Source organism: Clupea harengus, chromosome 14 (genome assembly GCF_900700415.2).
Source record: "Clupea harengus chromosome 14, Ch_v2.0.2, whole genome shotgun sequence".
NCBI classification, from domain to species: domain Eukaryota; kingdom Metazoa; phylum Chordata; class Actinopteri; order Clupeiformes; family Clupeidae; genus Clupea; species Clupea harengus.
The window spans coordinates 22,386,300-22,407,472 of NC_045165.1; the positions used below are offsets into that span (position 1 = coordinate 22,386,300).

General features: G+C 45.8%; 1 protein-coding gene across 6 annotated transcripts in view; it reads right to left on the bottom strand.

The window, feature by feature from the left end:
* Positions 1-21,173, bottom strand: part of dlgap2a (discs, large (Drosophila) homolog-associated protein 2a) — a 162,831-nt gene that overhangs the window by 83,032 nt on the left and 58,626 nt on the right. For 5 of the 6 annotated variants that reach the window (XM_031580156.2, XM_031580154.2, XM_031580153.2 and 2 more), the window contains exon 3: positions 5,141-5,173. The exons of the other annotated variant lie outside the window; for it this stretch is intronic. In XM_031580156.2, the coding sequence (XP_031436016.1) occupies positions 5,141-5,173 (33 nt within the window). The remainder of the gene's footprint in view (positions 1-5,140; positions 5,174-21,173) is intronic. 6 annotated transcript variants of the gene reach the window in all.

Here is a 21,173-nt window from a genome sequence, read left to right on the forward strand (position 1 = left end):
CTGTGAATTCAGCATCAGCCTAAACTCAATCTCCCTCAGACTAAAATACTTGAACTCAAATGGGAACTCGTGTGGGCCTTTGAATGCAGTTCCTGTTTTTTCTCCTACCACTTACAATACTAACGGCTCTAATGCTGATGCTTTGCCCTCATCACAATTGACGTCACAGCACATACAAAGCCAACACACAAAAGAGCAACATTTCCACAAGCCTACACACACACACACACACACACACACACACACACACACACACACACACACACACACACACACACACACACACACACACACACATACTGTACGTGTTAAGAGCGTAGGCAGATGTTGATCTGTGGTTCGAATGTTTCTTGTGTGCTACCGGCTCTGAGCATCAAGCTCAGGAACAGGAGCCACAGCTGAGGCCCATCTTTGTGATTATACTCCTCCAAACCCAGCACACACACGCATGCATACACACACGCACGCACGGACGCACACACACACACACACACACACACACACACACAGACGCACGCTTCTCCTCTCCTCTCCTCCCCTAATTTGTGGTGAGTGCCTCGGACCTTTCGTCAAAGCTTGGGTGGTGATGACTCCAGCGCTAATGAGCGCGCTCAGGGGCTCAAAGCCCTCCGGTGGCCCAAACTCTCCCAGCCCCCGGCATTTACTAAAAGTCACATACTCATTTTCACCCAAGTGATGAGCAGAGGTATATGTGTGTGTGTGTGTGTGTGTGTGTTCCTGTCAAGAGTAGCCGTGATGCAGACCTCCCACTGAGCCTCCTCAACCTTGAAGTAGACCTCGAGTGCTGGAGCTCCAGCCCCACTCCTCCTGCTCCCTCCCTCGCTCCCACTCAGCCTGCCCGTGGCTGGGGAGGCTCAGGGCCAGCCAGCTCCCCATCTAGCCTTGCATGAGGAAAAGCCTTGCCGGATACACATGTCAACAACAGCCGAGGGATTGCCTAAACGGCCTAGGAGACAAAATAAGATTTTTTTGGGACCAGAGATTTCCCCATATCTCGCTTGACTTGTTTAGCATCCATTTTGGAAAGTAATTGAGGAGGAAGCAGAAGGGGGTCTCGGGGATAATGACAATTTAATATGCCCTCTGTCATTAGAAACGAGGGACTGGTGAGGCGGCCATTGTTTGTTTTTCCTCTTTTTTTCCAGGCTATATGAGACCAACAAACCGCCCACCACCACCACCCTCCAACGTGCCAGCCTCCGTATGGCATTCATACACCCAGACAAATAATCCATTCCCATTTACTTATTGAACATTACATTAACACTGCACTTCAATTTTCCAGTGTGGGATTGAATATCCTACTTTGTTTCCTTGGGGTTTTCCTGCAGTGCATTTGAAATGAAGCCTATGAAAAGGAGGCACATTTCCACCCAATGGATTGGGTTCTCTAACGGGAAAAGCCTACAGCGTAACGCTTCGAAACTCCCCCAGGACACGCCTGTACACCTCGTGACCTGAAATTACAATCTATCAGTTGCAGGTTTGCAAACAAGTAAGCATGCAATATTGAGATGACTTGTCAGTTTCCCCATTTGTGACTGAGATGTCTGTGCGTTCAAGACCACTCAGGTAAACAGTGATGGGGGGGGGGGGGGGGGGGGTACAGGGGCTCAGGGAATTCATGGCGATGCACAACAAGCCTCACTCGAGCTGCACGATAACACACATTTCCATTTCAATCCTCTTGGCGTGGCGCTGAGAATAACCCACGCACACAATCGCACGCGCACGCACGCGCACAGTTGTCAAATGCAATCTACGCACGGCACTGAATAATGGCTCGTGGCATACTGATTATTTTTAAACAGAAAATTGAATAATTGCGTGCACAGTGGATGGAGAGAATTGTACTTCCTCAAAACCACGGTGACGGACAAACTACATTACATGTCACATAGCAGGACCTTCACTGTCAGAGTAATTACCAAATGAAGGCACACTCTGCTTCTGAAAGTGGTCAACCAACTCCAACATGATGTGATACATTGTGCAATGGCACAGCTGTAATGTGTAAATGTTCTTAATTCAATTCCAAAAGGAAATAGCCTGCATGTGTCTTTTCAAAAAGGGATTCTTTTTTTGTATTTAAAATTCAATTTTAATTTTAATTGAATTCATCGTCAGATAAGTCACACAACCTCAAGACTGCACCAACTGCAGCTGCTTAACGGGCTTTGGTGCTGTAAAACTGACTGACTCTCTCTCTCTCTCTCTCTCGCTCTCTCTCTCTCTCTCTCTCTCTCTCTCTCTCTCTCTCTCTCTCTCTCTCTCTCTCTCTCTCTCTCTCTCTCTCTCCCCCCCCCCTCTACTGGACTTCATCTGCATAATCTGTTTGTACTGTGTGCATCCAAGAAATACCAATCTTGTGCTCTCTGTCTTCTCTTGCTGTGGTGACCCATCTATAAACATCATTCTAAAATTTCATTAGAGTTGTTTAACGGTCGTACACTCACTGTATGACCTGGGGTCTGTTTATTACTTGGATTATACTGTCCTAATAAATCCATTCAGGCAACTGACGTGAGAAAAAAAAGTTTCTATGTTGATCTACTCTATCCTATTCAATTCTATTCTGCAAAGTTAATGTCTTGGAATTTAGTTAAAATTTCAATTATGATCACTATAGTGTAATATATATCTTTTTTGGGTAACAACCAATTTAAAGGTTAGGCTAAAATAACAGCATTTTACAGTACAGTGAATTTTATTTTCGGGCTTGAAGGTGAATTTCTTTATAGGAATATCATATTTATATATATAAATAATTATATTTATATTCGTGATAGCTTTTTAGGTAATATCTTAGACTTCTTCTTTCTGTCTTTCCCACTTGAGGATGACAAACATTTGGTCACCACAACCTCTGTTTACCCGCCGCGTAGTGTACGGTATATTATTTGTTGAACCCGGAGGAGTCTCAGAACCTCAGCAATAAACACGGAGAGGCTACGTGGCCAGGAGGGATGGGATGGGATGGGATGGGAAGAAACAAACAGCTCGGAGACAAATTAGGAGAACATGCTCGGACACCCCGGAGGAGCTGTGAGGCATGGTGCTCGCTGTGTGCTGCTGCTGCCTTTTCTTCCAGGAGCTGAAAGTCTTCCCATGCCTCATCACTGCAGTCCCACTGGGCCTTCTGGAACTTTCCGGCTCCACTTGGATGATATCACAAAATTTAAGCAGAGGGGGTGAGTGGGCCTTGGTGCCGGCGCTGGCTTTGGCCCATGGCTTCTGGCTCATGCCAGGGTGCAGAGATAAGACGTGTGTTGTGATGTCCTACCCTAACACATGGGAAAACCTGAAGGCAATACGCCTCACTAACTTGCATCAACTGACATACTGATTTACTCGCTTTTTACTTTTTTATGTCTCGCCCACTCACTTTCAAACACGCCCTTGCATCCACAAACTCATGTACACACACACAAACACATTTTATGCTCAAATAATCCTTCACAAATATGCTTATTATCTCTGAGAGGGCAAAGTCCACTCCCTTTTCTCCCCCTCTCCCTCACCCACCCGCACATAAACACCCAAACAGACATACGGCACACAGAGGAGAGTCCAGAGGCGCTGAGGGAGGCTGAAGGCCCGATCCCATCTGTGAGGGAGTGCTCTCCCCTGGGTCCTCTCATCACCTCTCCTCTCCCCTTACTTTCTCTTCTCTCCCTACCTCTCCTCTCCTCTCCTGTCCTCACCTCCTCTCCCCTTACTGTCTCTTCTCTCCCCACCTCTCCCTACTTCTCCTCTCCTCTCCTCTCCCCTTACTTTCTCTTCTCTCCCCACCTCTCCCTACCTCTCCTCTCCCCTTACTTTCTCTTCTCTCCCTACCTCTCCTCTCCTCACTTCTCCTCACATCTCCCATCCTCTCCTCTCTTCTTGCCTCCCCTTCCCTCCTTTCCATTATTTCATCTGCCCCTTTTTTTCTTTTCTTTTCTCTCCTCTCCTTTCATCTCCGTTCATCTCCTCTCTTCTCCTCTCTCCCCCAGCTGCAGGGTCACAGACACAGCTCGTCCAGTCAATTCCATTACGTCTTAATCCAATCAGAAGCCAACCAAGAGCTCTATTGATTTTGACCATGAGGAATCACTCAGATGACTTGGGGATGTATATAGCAACATCCTGGCAAGGTTATGAGCCAGGGCCCTGCCAATGCTATTTCTGTATTTATATTTGCCATTTTCATTCCTCATTGTAATGATTTGACCCCCTCCCGTCATCCTGTGTGCAGTGTGCTGCAGTCTCCCATCTCTCTGGGAGCCACCGGGGAGGATATTGTGGGTCTGTTTTGTCGGAGTTGTTACTGCTGCACTGGGTGTTGTATGTGATGTGTGTCACAAGGAGAGCATGTCACTGAGTAACCGAGAGAGAGGGAGAGCGGGAGAGAGATAGAGAGAGGGAGAGAGAGAGAGAGAGAGAGAGAGAGAGAAGGGCAGAGCTGAGCAGCACCAGCATCCACAGACAGCAGTGAAGGAAGAACTCATCCGTGAGCAGAGTACTTCCACAAGGAGAATGAGAAAGAGAGGGTGAGAGAAAGAAAGGACAAAGAAGAGATGAGGAGAAGGAAAAGGAGAATAAAAGCATTTGAGAATTAGAAAATGGAAGACACGGGGAAAAGGGTGTACAAAGGATGTACAAAGAGGAGAGAAAAGAGAGAGCAGAATGCAGTGAAGCCGAGAAGAAGAAAGAGAGAAAAAAAGAGCTACAAACAGATAGATACAGGAGAGGGAGAGGCAGAGAGAGAAAGGGAGGAAGAGACAGACTAAAAACCGGAGGAGACTGAATGAGCACAGGAACGGCAACAGCCACCACAGATCACGACACATGCAGCCCCTCCACAAGCGGACGGTTCAATGAGGGATGAAAGCCATATTAATTGCCGGTGGCTATGGTTTCCCACCACAGGGTCATGAGAGGCGGCCAGATGTTAAGTGATGAACTGGGAGAAGCGAAGGCTGATGGGGTGTTCAGCAATGCTCATTCGCCTACACAGACTACTATCCAATCCCCTTCCCTCCCCTCCCCTGCCGGAGAGCAGTGAGAATCAGCCGAAGCGTTGATGATGATGATGTTGATGATGATGAGGTAAGGTGGAAAGACTGGGCACACTCACCTTCCGGCTCACCACACAGTGTACACTGTGATTCTACAAACAGGAACCAGAACAAACAGAGACAAGAGATTACCATCAGGATTCTCCCAGCGTGGGCAGAGTAGGTTTCAGCTGTGTGCTGTAAGCATTATGGCAATGTCTGATCATAAAGAGGAGAATCTATGATTTGAAGTCTCATAAACCACCTATAATGTGACGCAAGAATGAAATCACACAGAAACATATTTCAGTATGCTGTTTGAATCGAGCAATATGTATTATACATACAGAACATCAATGAACAATGAGATAGAGAACTCCAAGCATACCCAGGCCATTTGTAACACACAGAGATGGTTCTTCCAACAACCAACCGCACTGCTCAGTTAGGCATCAAGATGGCGTGGATTCCCACACACAAACAGACATGATTAATTCGCTCTGTTTTCCATCTCAGTCTGACAGAAGCCTTTATAATTGGTGCACAGCCACAGATAATTATACGCGGTGATGAGCACTCACGAGCGCTCTTGTCTTGTCCTGTTTGCTGTATGACACGGAACAGGCCCGCCCCTCCTCAGGTTCCCCCTCCAGTGCCCCGCTACAATGGCCGCTCGCGATAGCTAACTAAATCAATTAGCTGCTTAATTGGGCTAACAACAACCTCGCAACCCTTGCACTGAAGCTAAGTGTGGTAGGCAGATGTTGGAGAGAAAAAAAAACATGCCACATTAGTCTTAGTCAGAGCCAGTGTCATTGCCAAGTTTGAGTGGCACCTATCAAAAAAAGGACAGTATTAACAATGCAACACCTGTGAGGTATTGTCATGAGTCATGACCTCATGAGTTGTTTTGGCAGGTACCAGTGAATCATTTTGTTGTGCTTCATGCAGCCACACACACACACACACACACACACACACACAGCCAGAAGCACACATCTCGAGTGTCTCCCATCCGTACCCTCACACAGTTGTAAACGCCCACACATCCACGGGACTTGCTGCCTGTGAAACGCAGCGCTCCCTGACAGAGAGATTAATGTAGGGGAGAAATTTAAACATCCTCCGGCGTCACAACGACGAGCATCTCAGCGTTTCGTAGTGATAATGTTGTGCTTTGTCTACCCAGTTCCATATTTGTCACCCACTTTAATGATGCTAATGCAAAATAATAAATGCCTGCTGCTATAAATCTGCTAGCTGCTTAGTGATTTTTGTGCAGCCCTCAAGCGAGTTTACGTCCACGGTCCTAACCCCCAAGTAGGGAGCTAAATGGTGGAAATTTACTGGGTTAATTACTTTGCTCAGCTCTCCATTCCCCAGCTGTATATATCTAGAGAGTCAAGGCAATGGGTTTCATTAGTCCTGCTCACCGGCAGAAGTACAGTCCTTCGATTCACTTTTGTTAAGCACTACATCAATCTCAAGCTATACTCCTATCCAATGTGCACACTCAAAAAAAAAACAATCGTGCATGCTTGCACACACATACACACAAAACACAGAAGTACATGCATGCACACGTGCGCACATGCACACACACACACACACACACACACACACACACACACATACACACACTCACACACACTTCCTGTAATCCCTTTTCAGCTCAGCTCCTGGGCAGAATGTTGCTTGTTGCTTCCCTCTTCAAAGAAGCTGAGGCAGCAAGAGCCTGCAGTCGGCTAAAGAGGCGATGCCCTGCAGTATTTACAGGCATTTACTTGAATGAGCTCTGATTATGTTTGACCAATTGACCACTTTTAGCCATCGAGGCTTGCACTGCTCACACAATGCACACAACCGCAGTCCAGTGAGTTTCTCTTCCATGCCTTGATGACGTATGTTTGTGTGTGTGTGTGTGTGTGTGTGTGTGTGTGTGTGTGTGTGTGTGTGTGTGTGTGTGTGTGTTTGGTTGCTAGGTAACCTACCATGCAGGATTGCATCACCACTACTACCTATGTGCTTCCTGTACTGGGAGTACGGACATTACAGAAACAAATGACACAGAACGTCACCACAATCAGCTGTACACTACAGCAGGACATCAGAACACATACCCTCACAACACAGTGGCAGGCCCAGTGATACGTGTGATGCTGCAATGCATCCTTGCAGAAAAAAAAAAGAATTACGCTGTAATTGGTTATACAGACGTGGGTAACACTTTATTTGGACAGTCCGCCTACAGAGAATTTACAGATGGCTGGTTGAAATTCAAGTTCAGTCTTTCTAATTGTTCACTGAACATCACCTTAACCAAACCCTACCCCTAACCCTAACCCTAACCTTAACCATAAATTGTAGTTAACAGATAGTTTGTTTAGAATCTGAGCATCTGTAGATAATCTATATGAGACCATCCAAATGCAAAGTGTGACCCAGATGTGTAATGATGCAATGATGTTGAAACTGGCAATGAACTTCTAATTAAGCACCAACATCACCACAGTTTTTGTGCTAATTTGATAATATGCTCTAGCAATGTTCACTGCAGCATCAACACATTTTCTGCATTTGCACAGACACGCACAAAACACACACACACACACACACACACACACACACACAATATCTCTCTGTCATATTTTGCAGTAAGGCCATTCAAAGAATGAGGGGGGAGTGAGAGTAAGAGGCGCTAATTGGGTTTCTGTTCTTGTCTTTTCGCAAGCACTGTGCCTTTCTTTAGCCTGGGTGAAGTGGGTGAAACCTGATGAAATCATCTCAGCAAAGGAACTGTGGAAAACCAAACTTTCTGCTCCGTTCTGTGTTTCCTCTCTTTTGCCATGAAAGACAGTCATTGTTCACCACTTAAGATGTTGCCTGGACCGACAAAAGCTGCATCCACTGTGCAATACATAGCTTCATTGTCGTTTGCTTAAATACATCAAATACATCTAGAATATTCCATGGTTGACACTGTCATGACTGAACATACCTAGAGAGCAGAGCTAGAGCTAGTTAAGAGATACCAGAGAAGTCAAGTTATATTAAATCCTGGATGAATACATTGTGTTGTCTTACTCTAACTAATAACATTGGCATGCTCATAGGCAAATAATGGTATCTGTTAATTTAGGACAATTTGTGTGGCAATCAATAGCTGTGATTTACTTACACAAATACACACACACACACACACACACACACACACACACACTTGCAGTTTACTTTCTAATGGCCTGAATTGCACCTGTGGACGGACATTGATTTGAGCTTTACCTTCATCTAACTGCCATCGTCCCTGAGCTGCCCTGACCGCTTCCCTCCGGAGCTGAGGAGGCGTTTCTCAGAGCCGCGGTTAGAGATCATGGTGCCTTATACGGTCGCCATGTGCCGGGGCTAATTACACTGCGTCAACAGGAAACTACCTCACTGGGAGGGTCCCAATGGAGCCCCAATGTCCACATCAGCTTCTGCGAGTTGGAGTAATGCATATCATCTGACGGGAATGATTGATTTTATACTAAGCAATGTGCCACGGCAGTCTAGGTCTGTGTAAGGGCTGCTGTGCTGGGGCTTGGTAATGCAAATCCCAACACAGTACATTTCAACTAACAAGAATCATGGGCAAAGATCAAGCCTGCAATTTTCTTTGGGGGTTCCACTGTACAAAGCTCATTTATAATGAGATATACCACATCACTGCTGGCAGTTTACACTCATTCCTGCAAGCTATGGAAAAGGTGTCAAAAAGAAAATGCACAACACAAGAAAAGAACCTAATAAAGACAGGAAGTAGCATGTCTGTCATCATAGGCAGAGCAAAATCATGTGACTTTCATGTGAAAGTCATGTGATGTAAAAATATATATATATACTGTATATATATATGTAAGTCAATTCTCACGTTAATGATAGTACTGATAACACATTGATCCTGCCAGAGGCTGAGGCTTCTAAGAAGAAATCACTGCAGTCTGACATTTTCGACAGCATGCTCACTGAGAAACAGAGAGACAGAGAGAGAGAGAGAGAGAGAGGCTTCTGTGAGCAAGCTGCTTTAGCCTTGAAGGTGATGGAAGCACTCCTGACGTCAGTGGAGGAGGGGGTGGGCATTCAGAGAGTGGCCCTCATCACGTAGGAGGATGGCGGGCATGATCTGGCCTCGGAATGACGGTTCTCTACAATAGGTGATTTTGGCACATAACCATAGAGTGTCTCGCTAGAAAATTGAGGTGGGGGGGTTATGACATCACAGGTGGATCAACCACAAATGAGGGAGTCCTTGATTGACTGTGAATGACGCCACTGTGAGCCTGATGCCTTAACATTGAATGCAAACTCAACACAATGAAAGCGAGAACATGCAGTTATAACGATCAACAGAAGGAACTAAGAAAAACATGCTTTGTTTCTTCAAATGTGGCTTAATGACACTGCAAGTCTGAAACTATCTTGCTGTTCAAAGCTCTCACTTCACTTCAATGTGCTGCCCTCCACTGCATCCAAAGCACCTTGCGCATCGATCTTTCATTATTCTCCTTTGGTTTTTTCCCTAGCGCTTCAGTGGCTGAAAATATCCTTTTTTGTCCTCTAAAAAGACATGTGAGTGAAACACTTCAGGCTAAACCACATTGAATAAAAGAAGAGCAGTATAAATACAGAGGGGTGTTATTATTACAAAGCTCACCTTCTGTAGAGGGGGTTGGAGGCACCATAAACTCTCACATCTTTTTCCCATCAGCCCCTGGGGCACCAGTGCAGATTTATGCCTCTCTTCGCCGCATAGGTCCATCACCACATGGCAAAGTGTGATGTCTGTATGTGTGTGTGTGTGTGTGTGTGTGTGTGTGTGTGTGTCTGTCTGTGTCTGTGTGTATATGTATGTCACAGAGAGAGACAGAAACAGAGAGTGAGAGAGAGAGTGGGTGAGCTAGGGAGAGGAAGTGACTAAGAGAGAGAGAGAGAGAAAGAGACAGAGAAAGAGACAGAGTGAGTGACTTATAGAGAAAGTGAGGGAGAGAGAGAGATGGAGAGAGAGAGGGGAGAGAGAGAGTGAGAGACTGAGACAGAGTGAGTGAGTTAGAGAGAAAGAGAGAGAGAGAGAGAGAGAGAGATGGAGAGAGAGGGGGGAGAGAGAGAGAGGTGCTGATGGCATTGGGAGGCTCGGGCCGTATGGCACTGAGGCAGAGGTGGAAAGAGGGAGCTTCATTATTGATGGCCTCCTTCACGGACGAACACCCTTATGTCTTATTGGTACATCTATCAAGGAGCGTTTGCCCCATGGACGGCCATATTGACAGTCTCTGGCATCGGCCTCAAACCAAGGGGACTGTCTTCTCTCTTCCCGTTCTCACTCCCTCTCCCCTTTCTGTCTCTCTCCCTCTCACTTTCCCTCTCTCCGTCACTCTCGGCCCGGGGCGCCATGAATAGGTGTTTCGTGGAGCGCCGCGTGAAATGTGATCGGCGCTCTACACCCGGACCGGTCTCACTGCTCTGCTCCGCCTCGCTCAAAGGGAACACAGGAACAAGGACAACAGAACACGCCGGGTTCTCTCTGTGCTTGTGTGTTCCGGTGACAAAAGCGTTGGTGGCAGTAGCAGCGGCGGCACTGGCGGCGGCGGCGGGGGGTGGGTGGCGGTCGCACACGAGAGAGAGAATACCGGCTGAGTCAGAGGGCCCTTCGGCACCGGTCCAGATAGTGAGCACCAAGCCGAGAGGGGCTACGGAAGCGCTAAGCTCAACTGTCTGTGACCGCATTAAAGCCTAAACCTCCCAGATTAGGCTTGAGACAGAGTGATCCATCGGCCTGGCCGCGACAGACACTTCCGCCGCCTGCTCCCCCTGGCTCCCGTGTCTCCCGCACATTCTGCTGCATTTAAAGGGTTAGACGGCGGGCCAAGGAGCGACAGAGGAATAATACTCGCCATTCGGGAACGTAGGAAATCATGCCATGCAAAAAGCATTACCTGACAGGTAACCTCAACCACATGAGTGAACCCTTCTAAGCAAATTCAGATTATTGTTGCAAAGCAGGTATGCTAGCAGTCTGGCCTAGTCAACACCGTTTGCATGTATTTAAAATATTCAAAGAGAAAACACAGGTGATCCATGCAGGTGATGAGAGACTAGACTGGAACAGACATCAGATTTAACGTCAGAATGACCTAACACACACTGGTACTGTCGTCAGTGCAGTCATTTAGCCGGAGCCAATTGGTTGTCCAGTGCTACTCTGTCTGAATGGCCAGTGCAGTACCGACCGGGAGTCCCTAATTCAGAAAGGCCGTTTATTTAAGATGTTCTTCCTGATTATGTCAGCGTCCCAGTCAGAGAGTTGTGTGTGAAGTGAGGGCTGCTCATTACCGACCCCATCCGCAGGGTTGTGAGAGCAGGAGGCTCATAAGTCACCAAGGGCAGACATACTGGAGCTCCAGATGATTCACCCTCCAGCCACTGTAGATGAGAGTGTCTCTCCCGCTCTGTGTGTGTGTGTGTGTGTGTGTGTGTGTGTGTGTGTGTGTGTGTGTGTGTGTGTGTGTGTGTGTGTGTGTGTGTCTACAATGGGAGTATGGCTCAGAAGCATCAGCAGGGAAATGCAGACATGAGCATGGAGGACCAGGCATGTACTGTATATCTGTGTGTGTGTGTGTGTGTGTGTGTGTGTGTGTGTGTGTGTACACACCAATACACAACTCAGCTTGTCAAGGACATTACTATGCACAGACAGAGAGCAAGAGGGTGAAAGAAAGATTGGGACTTTCAGCTGTTCGTCGGCTTTCAGAGCCACCAAAGGCATGTTTGATCTAAATACACGCTTCAGACCATTTGGACTGAATCATTAGACGCGAAGACCTCCATCTGTCTCCTCCATTGTCTCTTGTCTCTGGCCCAGCGCACCGCGTCCTCTCTGATCGCTCACATCCACTTACTGATGAGTAATGGGCACCTCCGGCTTGCCGTCCACACACCTGCCGCCACGGTCACCCATGCCAGGGAACGGAGGGGGCACCAGATGTGGGAGAGGACTGCTGTTGTCCAGAGAAGCTTTATTATTTCTGATGGGGCCCACTGCCTAAGTCTGTTAATGAGTCTCCAGACTGCAGTTTACATCTTTCAGTGGATTGTGATTAATTCTTTACTGTTTATAGGGTGGTTTATGGAGAATATTAGCGTATGTGCTCCAAACCTGCTCCAAATGTGTTTAGTTGGTCCAGTATGAAAGGCCATATATTATCTAAATGTGCTAGTTACTGCATAGTAATTAACCTTGCATGTGATCCTGCAGTCACACTTGCTATCAGCCAAATGTATAAAGAATCACGAGAAAGAATCATGTGCTACCATGTTCCGCTATTTCTGCTCAAAGAAAATCAAACAAACTTTAGTCGTGCATTCCAAGCTTCCAATTATAGGGCTAATTTCCCATGGAATTTTTTCTGTGGACTCTTCAGGTAAAGATTTAACTTCCATTTTCTCGCCTGGAGACAGGAAAGTGTAGCGTAGCAATCTGACAGCTAATAACAGACTATGTTAAACATGGCTGAGGGAATCCAAGGAGACAGGTTCTATCCTTAGTAACCTAGCAACCATCAGCAGTACAGCTCATTTTAGGCCGTAGAGCACAGATTACTAGAGCACTTCCTTGGTTTGTGAGTTTATGAGGGGGTGCAGGTGGGGGCTTAACTGTAAGAAGGGGTGGGGATTGGGGGGGTAGAAGGAATCTGGTCCATAATGGCAGGACACGGCTTCAGGAAATGTAACCAGGCAGTCGTACAAGCGCGGGGAGATAAAGACAGTGTTAAGGCAGAATCTGCATTCGCCCCGACATGAGAGTCACACATTCGGTTGCCATGACAATGCGGCGAGGCAGAGGTGTTTCTGAGCGAGTCTGTGTGCACCTCTCCCTCGGCATATGCAAATGCACCGTGCTAATGCCCGTGCAGAAGTTTGCAGACTTAATGCGCCCCAGTTACATTCTGTATTGTTTAATTATGAAGGAGCTTTGATCATCCCTCGTCCCAAGGGTGCTGTCTTGCCTCAAATTTCTCACCTCGGAAATCTGTTGCTCATGTCTGGCGCGCAGGAGAGCTCGCATAAAGATACCATCGTATATCTATCGTACGACTGCACTTGAGCTCAAAGAGGAGACTGAATGAATGTAAGGCATCAGGTGCCACTCCTTGTATAGTGGGACACCTGCAACATAACTGTCAAGCGGTGGGGTTGAGTAAAGAGTGGTGGAGTAGCGTTGAGTGCGCAGCAGTGGTGTGCAGTAGAGGGGCAGAGTGACGGTTGAGGTGGTATTACATAACACACAACCTGAAAGGGAATTACACTCGCCACATTATTGAGCAGCACTGCAGCATTCTGTGGTGGGATTCGGTTCAGGGCTCTTCTCTGCTCTGCTCTGCTCAGCTCTGCTCTGCTCTGCTCAGCTCTGCTCTGCTCTGCTCTTCTCTGCTTGGCTTGTGCCGAGGCGCTGAATCCCACTGACTTTACAGATGTTCAACAGGCCCAAAATGTGTGCGCCCTGTGGACAGAGAGGTAGCGGTGTGCAGCCGGCCATGGATATCCCAGCTGACCACCATCCACCCACCCACACGCCCACACACACAGGAACACATGCACATGTCCAAACACACACACACACACACACACACACACACACACACATACACACACACACACACACTGAAAGGCCACTGTGCCACTTGTCTCCACTGAGGGATGCCTGAGAATTCCATTCCACATCTATTCCAAGTGCAAAGCTCTTCTTCATCGCATCAGTGCACAAACCATCCAGCTGAGGACATCCAATATAGTGCTACCCACCGCCTTCGGTTATGACAGACAAAAGATAAAAGTTCATACTAAAGACTGGGTCAATCATTTCATATCATGTCACCGCATGAAACAAACATCCATCAGAAATATACTTGGCTTCTTTAGCTACTGGATTAACAGTGTTAAGGTTCTGATCCTGTTCTGGAGAGTTATGGTCCGGTTCTGAAAGCGTTCCTCTCTTATCATTCTCACTGGACGCACGCCGAGAAAATGACAGCAGCAGAGGTGGTGGTTAGTGACCTCGCGCGAACGCAGCTAATAAATAACAAAAGCCTTGTGGTGCTAATGTAATGGTGCTGTCTGTCTGTTTAAGCAGGCTCGCCGCAGCCTGAGTGGTGGATGGCTGTGATTTCTATGTTTTCCACAAAACCATTTCACCACTCACATCCCCCTCATGAGAGGTGACACACAAAGCAACAACGTGCGTCAGAGATTAGGGCACACTCACCACACACACACACACACACACACACACACACACACACACACACAGAGATAGAAACAAAAGGTGCAGGTTAGGAAGTGTTTGTCGGGAAACCTTGGGAAACGAGTTCAAGTGAACAGTGAAGTACAGTGCTATGACAAAGACGACGTCACAAGTGACCAGTTAGACAATAGCTGGCCCTTATGCTCTTATTTGGTCATCACAGACAATGGTATGAAATCAGTCTGTAAATATTGACATGGCTTTACGCAGATTACCTGCCCTGAACTGAATAATAACTCAAAAAATACTTTATTGCTGGAAGATACGATCAATCAGATGTTGAACAAGTTGTCATCACCAAAAACAAACGCAAACAATCATCACAGCAGTAAGCTCTGCATGGTGGACCCCCCTCCCCCCAGCCACCCACCCCCTGGTTGTCGGTTCTGATAGATCTCCCTTGGCTGGCAGCTGGTTGCGCTTACTCCCAGAGAAGTGGCCGCGGGGCATGAGTCTCCAATGATTAAAGTTAATGGCGTCCGCATGGCCAACCACGGCCACATTGCAAATCTCTCCCGATCGCCCGATCGCCGGGGCCATACCACAGGGCAGGGACACCACGTAAGCCACACACACAAAAGGAGGACGGAAGGGTGCTGCTTAAGAGATTAGAGACTGTGGAAAGTCAGAAAGGAGAAAAGCAGCATAAGCCGGGGAGTAGCATCAAGTGTCAAGTTTGGGGCCACTTTGGGCCTCCTGGTGGGTATTAGGATAACGGAGGGCCAAGCCCAGCACTGATGCGGTTAGCCTTGGGGGAAAGTGGGAGTGGGGGTGGGGGCGGGGGGGGGGGGGGGTGTAGTAACTTGATTTAGGGCCCCTATTTGCGGAGACTAAAGCAGGTAAAAAATGGATTTGTGTCGCCGTTTCACAGATGGTTTGCTGTGGTTCAAGTTTAGTGGCCCTGACGTCCATTTCCATCGGAAAGGATAAAAATCGGAGCTGCATCTCTGTTAGCCCGGGCGGGAAGATTGAATGCCTCCTGGGAATAAACACCTGGAGCTCATAGGAGCCGTCCATCTGCGTCATCCCAGCATCGGATCTGCCCCGATAAGTCGCCCACTACTCTGGCATGTGTACAACAGAGACAGGACACCCTTGTTTAACATGCAGTGTATGAATTGACCTCTCCATATTAACAAAAACAATTGGAGATAGCTCTTCCATCTTTGCCCTCAGATAAAGATCACAACAAGTTGAAAACATTGTAGAGAACCAGTCAGTCAGTGTCTATATAACCAGTCAGTCAGTATATATATATATATATATATATATATATATATATATATAAATCATTCTAGTGCTTTGAGATAAATACAAATAAAAAACAAATTATTTGCATGGTTTTGCCATATCTATGCTAATCCATAGTAAACTTGCACTATGTATACTGTTCACTTTTGGTGTTGGTTGTTTACTTAACACCAAAACTTTTTTAAAGAAATGAACTGCCACAATAACAGAAGGTCTATGACACAATTATGCAACTTAGCTCAATATAGCGCAATATAACTCCACAGCAGTGCACTTCCACCTCAGAGAGCTCAGTGGGGATGTGCCCTGCTCTCCAGGTGGTATTCCCCAGTGACTGCAGAGGAAGAGATTTAAGGTCCCACAGTACGAAGTCATCATCTTCTGGCGAAGTGTTGTTGGCTTTAATTACAGCTGAGCACATCAAAACCCATATGTGAAACATGCCCAGGATTCACTGCATAAATCTGCATCTGCACCGCTGCTGCTAAATATGATTCCAATCAACGGCTTAATGCCTCGGACGCAACAGACCCATTCGGCCTGGCACTAAAACTGCTCAGCATGATTGATTGCGATTTTAAGGCCTGAAGAAAATTATATTCCCAATATGTCAGCATCCACCCACGATTTTTGGGGCTTGCTATTAAGTGGTCATTCCTTCGAAATCACAACCCGTTTATTTGAAGATCTTTTTTATCAATGTTGGCTATTGTGGATAAATCAAAACAGACGCTGAGTTTTTACACTCTCTGGGAGCCGGTATACTCAGCAGCTCGGTCAGAGAGTGTCCCTACAGCACCCTTGGAGAAACACACATACTGCAACCCCCACCCCACCCCGGTCCACCCCCACCCCCCGAGTACCTTGCTTGCTCTTGAACAACTCAGACTGAACGATTTAAACTGAGTATTTGACTTGGGAACTTCATCCTGACACAAGGCTAAATGGAGGCAGAGCCTGTGATGGATTGGGCCACGATCGAATGATCTGTCCCCGTTTGCCTTCCTCGTTGAGAGGCAGCTGTCTCAGCAATGTACCGCCTAAAGGGGGACGTCCAGGGAGCCAGAGACAAGGGAAGCGTGCGGATTTAATAAGGCAAACACTCACAGCGGCCATATCACTATCCCCTGCACGCCACACACTACAACAGACCCACTCATGCAATTTCTAATTATCACACATGTATCTCTCTCAACTGACAAGAGTTTTCTGGGAAAACCAACAAAAAAAAGTGTGAGAGAAATGCTCCAGTAATCAGCGTGTGACTTTGCACAACAGTAGCATGTGGCAGACTGTTCTTATCATACTGCTATCCCCAGATTGTTTTCTTTTCTTTTATCTCAGTAGCGCACTCTTCATCGCCTTATTCGTATCTCAGAAAATGCTGCTTCCTTAAAAGATCAATAAAACAAACACAACCAATCTCATCAGCATTTCCTACATAGGAACATCACTGTGGCCAAAGCTGAAATAAAAAGGCCTTACGCAAGACATCTGAGGCAGGTGAATAATAACAGCTGGCTTGAAGCAGTGACCCTCCCGATGTCTACTGCTCCATTTTCCACAGTTAACTCACATATTGTGGGAACACTAACAAGAAGGGTGTCAGAATGTGCTAGAAGCCTTCTTGGCCTTTTGTACATACAGCATCTCAAGCGAAACACATACTGTCAAATTAAGGTCTGCACAGTATGACACAGCTCCACACAAGCTACAATCACGAGGTCACCCACCAGGCAGAGACTTACAGTCACATTAACCGAACACAAGTGTGACACTGAGCCTTCAGAATAGTCATTCATACTTGGCTGTTATTCCCAAAAGCAGTGTTGTGCTCTGGCCATTGAGACTTAAAAAGTGAGAGCGTTCCAAATAGTTGATTTATTGATGGTCACAGCACAACAAAGCTTTTGGGAAATGCAGTCCTTACTAAGCAAAAGGAAAAGGCTTCTCTCCTCAGCGACTGAAAGCTTATCGGGCCAAAAGAAAAAAAAAACATGCAGCAGAGCAGGCCTCCCTGGCCTCTTTAGCGTGTTATCAGGCTGCCTCACAAATGTGGACATGTGTTGCTCAGTGTGCCCCCACTGCCCCGCACCGCTAACCAGTCGGCCTCTTATTTCCCAGCATGCATCTGGCAGCCGTGGCAAACCCTCTCTGCAAGGAAGGGCTTCGAGTGGGGGCGGCGGAAAGATCTGTAGATGTAAACGTGATGCCGATGGAGCTTTTCAATTATTTTGATTTTTTTTCTTTAAAGGCTGACTCCAGCGGATAAAGAAATGGAGATCAGGCGCAAGGCAGAACCGTTCGGCCACAAAGTCAGAAATGGGGTTGGAGATCAAAGCGTGTTAAGGGTGGGAATGTGAGATGTTTCAAATATTTCTTTGCATTTGTCCGTTAACAGTTGAAGCTTGTATAGTGTCATGCTCTTGTTGATGGTGTATTTCAGTGAGGCATCTCAAGGTCTGTAAATACCAAAGTCTTGCACACCCTTTGAGGACCATCAGGGTAACCATGCCTTGGATGGGGGCCAGGTCTTAGAGGCGAGCCTCCCTCTCCTCCACCTTCAAGCAGAGCCTGATTAACAAAGGGGGTAGGTGGGGCTTAAGCCCCAGGACCCACAGCAGGCTTGCAGGGACTGGTTGACAGAGGAAGCAGGCATATCGGTTCAGTGTAAATTTGGTCATGTCTCAGTACTTGTAGGCCACTTGGTGTCTGGAAAAGTGACCGATACCATGATATGAATAGATACTGAGATACGATACTGAGATATGATGCTGACAATTCTCTCAGACTAGAAATCAACTGGCTGAAAAAAGAGCTATCCTACATAGGATACTGTCTGACTATCCCATGTGTTCTATCCAACAAATAAAAACACAGAGCTGTCAAAAGCAGGGAGACCGGGTACAGTTCTAACACTTGCTGCTGGCCATTTGGGTGCCCTATGCGGAACTGCTGTGTGGTGCCACCCCCATTGTGTGATCACATTATTATAATAGTTATGCCATTTATTAATAGTAATGTGAATCTCCTAGCATAATTAATATAAAGCAGTAACGCATAACAAGTTACACAACAGTAAACGTAAACAACAAAATCAAATAAATATATGAGGCCTATTCACAGACTATACAGAATTTCTCTTCTTTATTCAGTTGTATTTTCAAATAACATATTTTGCCCATCCTTCAATTCTTTGTTAACTGCGTATCTGTTAAACATTCAGTTAAAAAGAAATGTAGTCAATTTAATGCAATATTGAGTAATGGTGTATTGGTGTAAGACATTTGATTTAAGCTAAGTTCTGATATTTGGACTTTTTGGGATGACCTTTTTACCGTGTATGGTTGGGACATAGATGAAGTCATATGAACCTGATACTACAAAAGAATGTCCATCAAATGAACTAAACTAAATGGAGATGTATCTTTGATGAGTTTAGGAGTGTAACAAACCACAAGTTAGAAAACCTGCGATCATTCAAACAAAATTGAGTGCACCTGTGATTTCCAATTAGCCCAATTGCATGAACATGGTTATAGAATGACCTGTGAACACCAAAACTTTCTTAGTTTTGGACCTATGGGCTGTGTCTATGTAAATCATGTCTCCATATGAAAAATAATTGCCAGAGAATTGAAAAAATTAGATTGTGAGACAATGATGGAAAAGGATACAGGAACTAAAAATCAGCCAAAACACGGTTGCAGCAGTAATCAAGAGGTATAGAACGAGCCACAGTACCACTAACGGGCAAGTGCTTCAGACTTGGCACGAGGTTATCAATGGTAATCAGAGTTTCTCTGACAGCTTAGACAGTGCGAAGGACATTGCATAGCATCAACCTCTATGGACGGCGTCCAAGAAAAAAAACCTTGCTGGCTCTTGGCACAAAACTGCAAGATTAAACTTTGCTAAAGAACATGAAAAGGAGCTTGATGAATATTGGGAGCACATTCTTTGGTCAGAGGAGACCAAGATGAATTTGTTCGGCTCAGATGGGATCCAGCATGCCTGGCGTGAACCTGGCCAGGACTGCCAGTGTGAATGCATTGCCCGACAGTGAAGCACGGAGGTAGGAGTGTGATACGGGCTGCATGAGTGCAAAAAGTGTTGGGGAGATGACATTTATGGATGGCACCATAAATGTCTATGGATATACCAAAATGCTGGCTGACCAGATGACTCCCAGTCTCCAGAAGCTTGGCAGAAGAGGAATAGTCCAGTATGATGATGATCCAAAGCACACTTGCAAAATCACGCAAGAGTCTCTAAAGAAGGAAAAAAAAGTAAAAGCTATGACCTCCCCAAGTATGTTGCCTGACTTGAATCCAACAGCACACCTTTTTTTTAAAAAGAAAGGTCAAGCAACACAACCCCTCCAGCAAAGAACAGCTGAAAAACACCTCTCCAGAAATATGTGCATCACTGGTATCCTCCATGCCAAGGAGGATTGAGTTTGTCATCACAAATAAATGTTGACATATGAGGTATTGAGATTAAAATAAGATTGCATTGGGTATCTACTGTGGGACCTGCATTTTTAATAAAGTAAATCTAAACTGTAACTCTAATTTCAGCAAATACCCTACTGTTCAACTTAAAAGTAATGAATTTGCTGTAAGGTTATACAATTTTGAATCATTTGACATTCAAGTGACCTTGCATTTAATTTGTATTAAGTTTGTATTCAATCTGAATTTCTGTTCAGCTTTCATTAATCATCACAGTTGCTGTTACCTGAATTTACAGTGCATTCACTTGTACAGCTTTCACTATTAAATTCAAAGTAGTCACATACAGAACTCACACGTTTCCTCCCTGACATATCTGCCTTCTTCTCATGATAATAAGAACTACTTCCATTAGTTAACGGGTGTAGGTCCTAAGGTATTAAGGTTGTTAACAAACTTATTTTATTTGTATTAGTTTTCCATTAGTTTTGTCTTAGTTTCAGTTTCAGTTTATGACGATAATTATGTTTCCCGTGGGCATTGTTGATAACCATGGAGAGAGAGTGTTCAAAATCATATTCTCTCTGTCATTCAATAATGATTGTTGTCCAACAACATTTTCGGGAAACGTACCATCGAACCACAGAACTATATAGTGCATAGTCTGGATGGCTAGTGGGAGCGGCAGGTGTGTATTTGATTAGATTAGATAAGATTCAACTTTATTGTCATTGTGCAGAGTATGGGTACAAAGCCAAGAAAGCATTAATCTGATCGGGTGGCTATGACATGCAGAATACCCTAGGGATCAGTTCTCAGACCTCTCCTGTTCAATATCTATACACTGGCTTTGGGCCAAATTCTACAGAACAACAATATTGATCACCATAGTTATGATGATACACAGATATATCTGGCTCTCTCACCAGATGACTAGAGCCCAATAGACTCACTATGTTAATGTTAAGACCAAATCAAAGATTGGATGAGCCAAAATGTTCTTCAGGACAAAAATGTTCTTCAGGACAAAACAGAGAGTATTGTGTTTGGCACCAAAAAAAAAATGCTGAA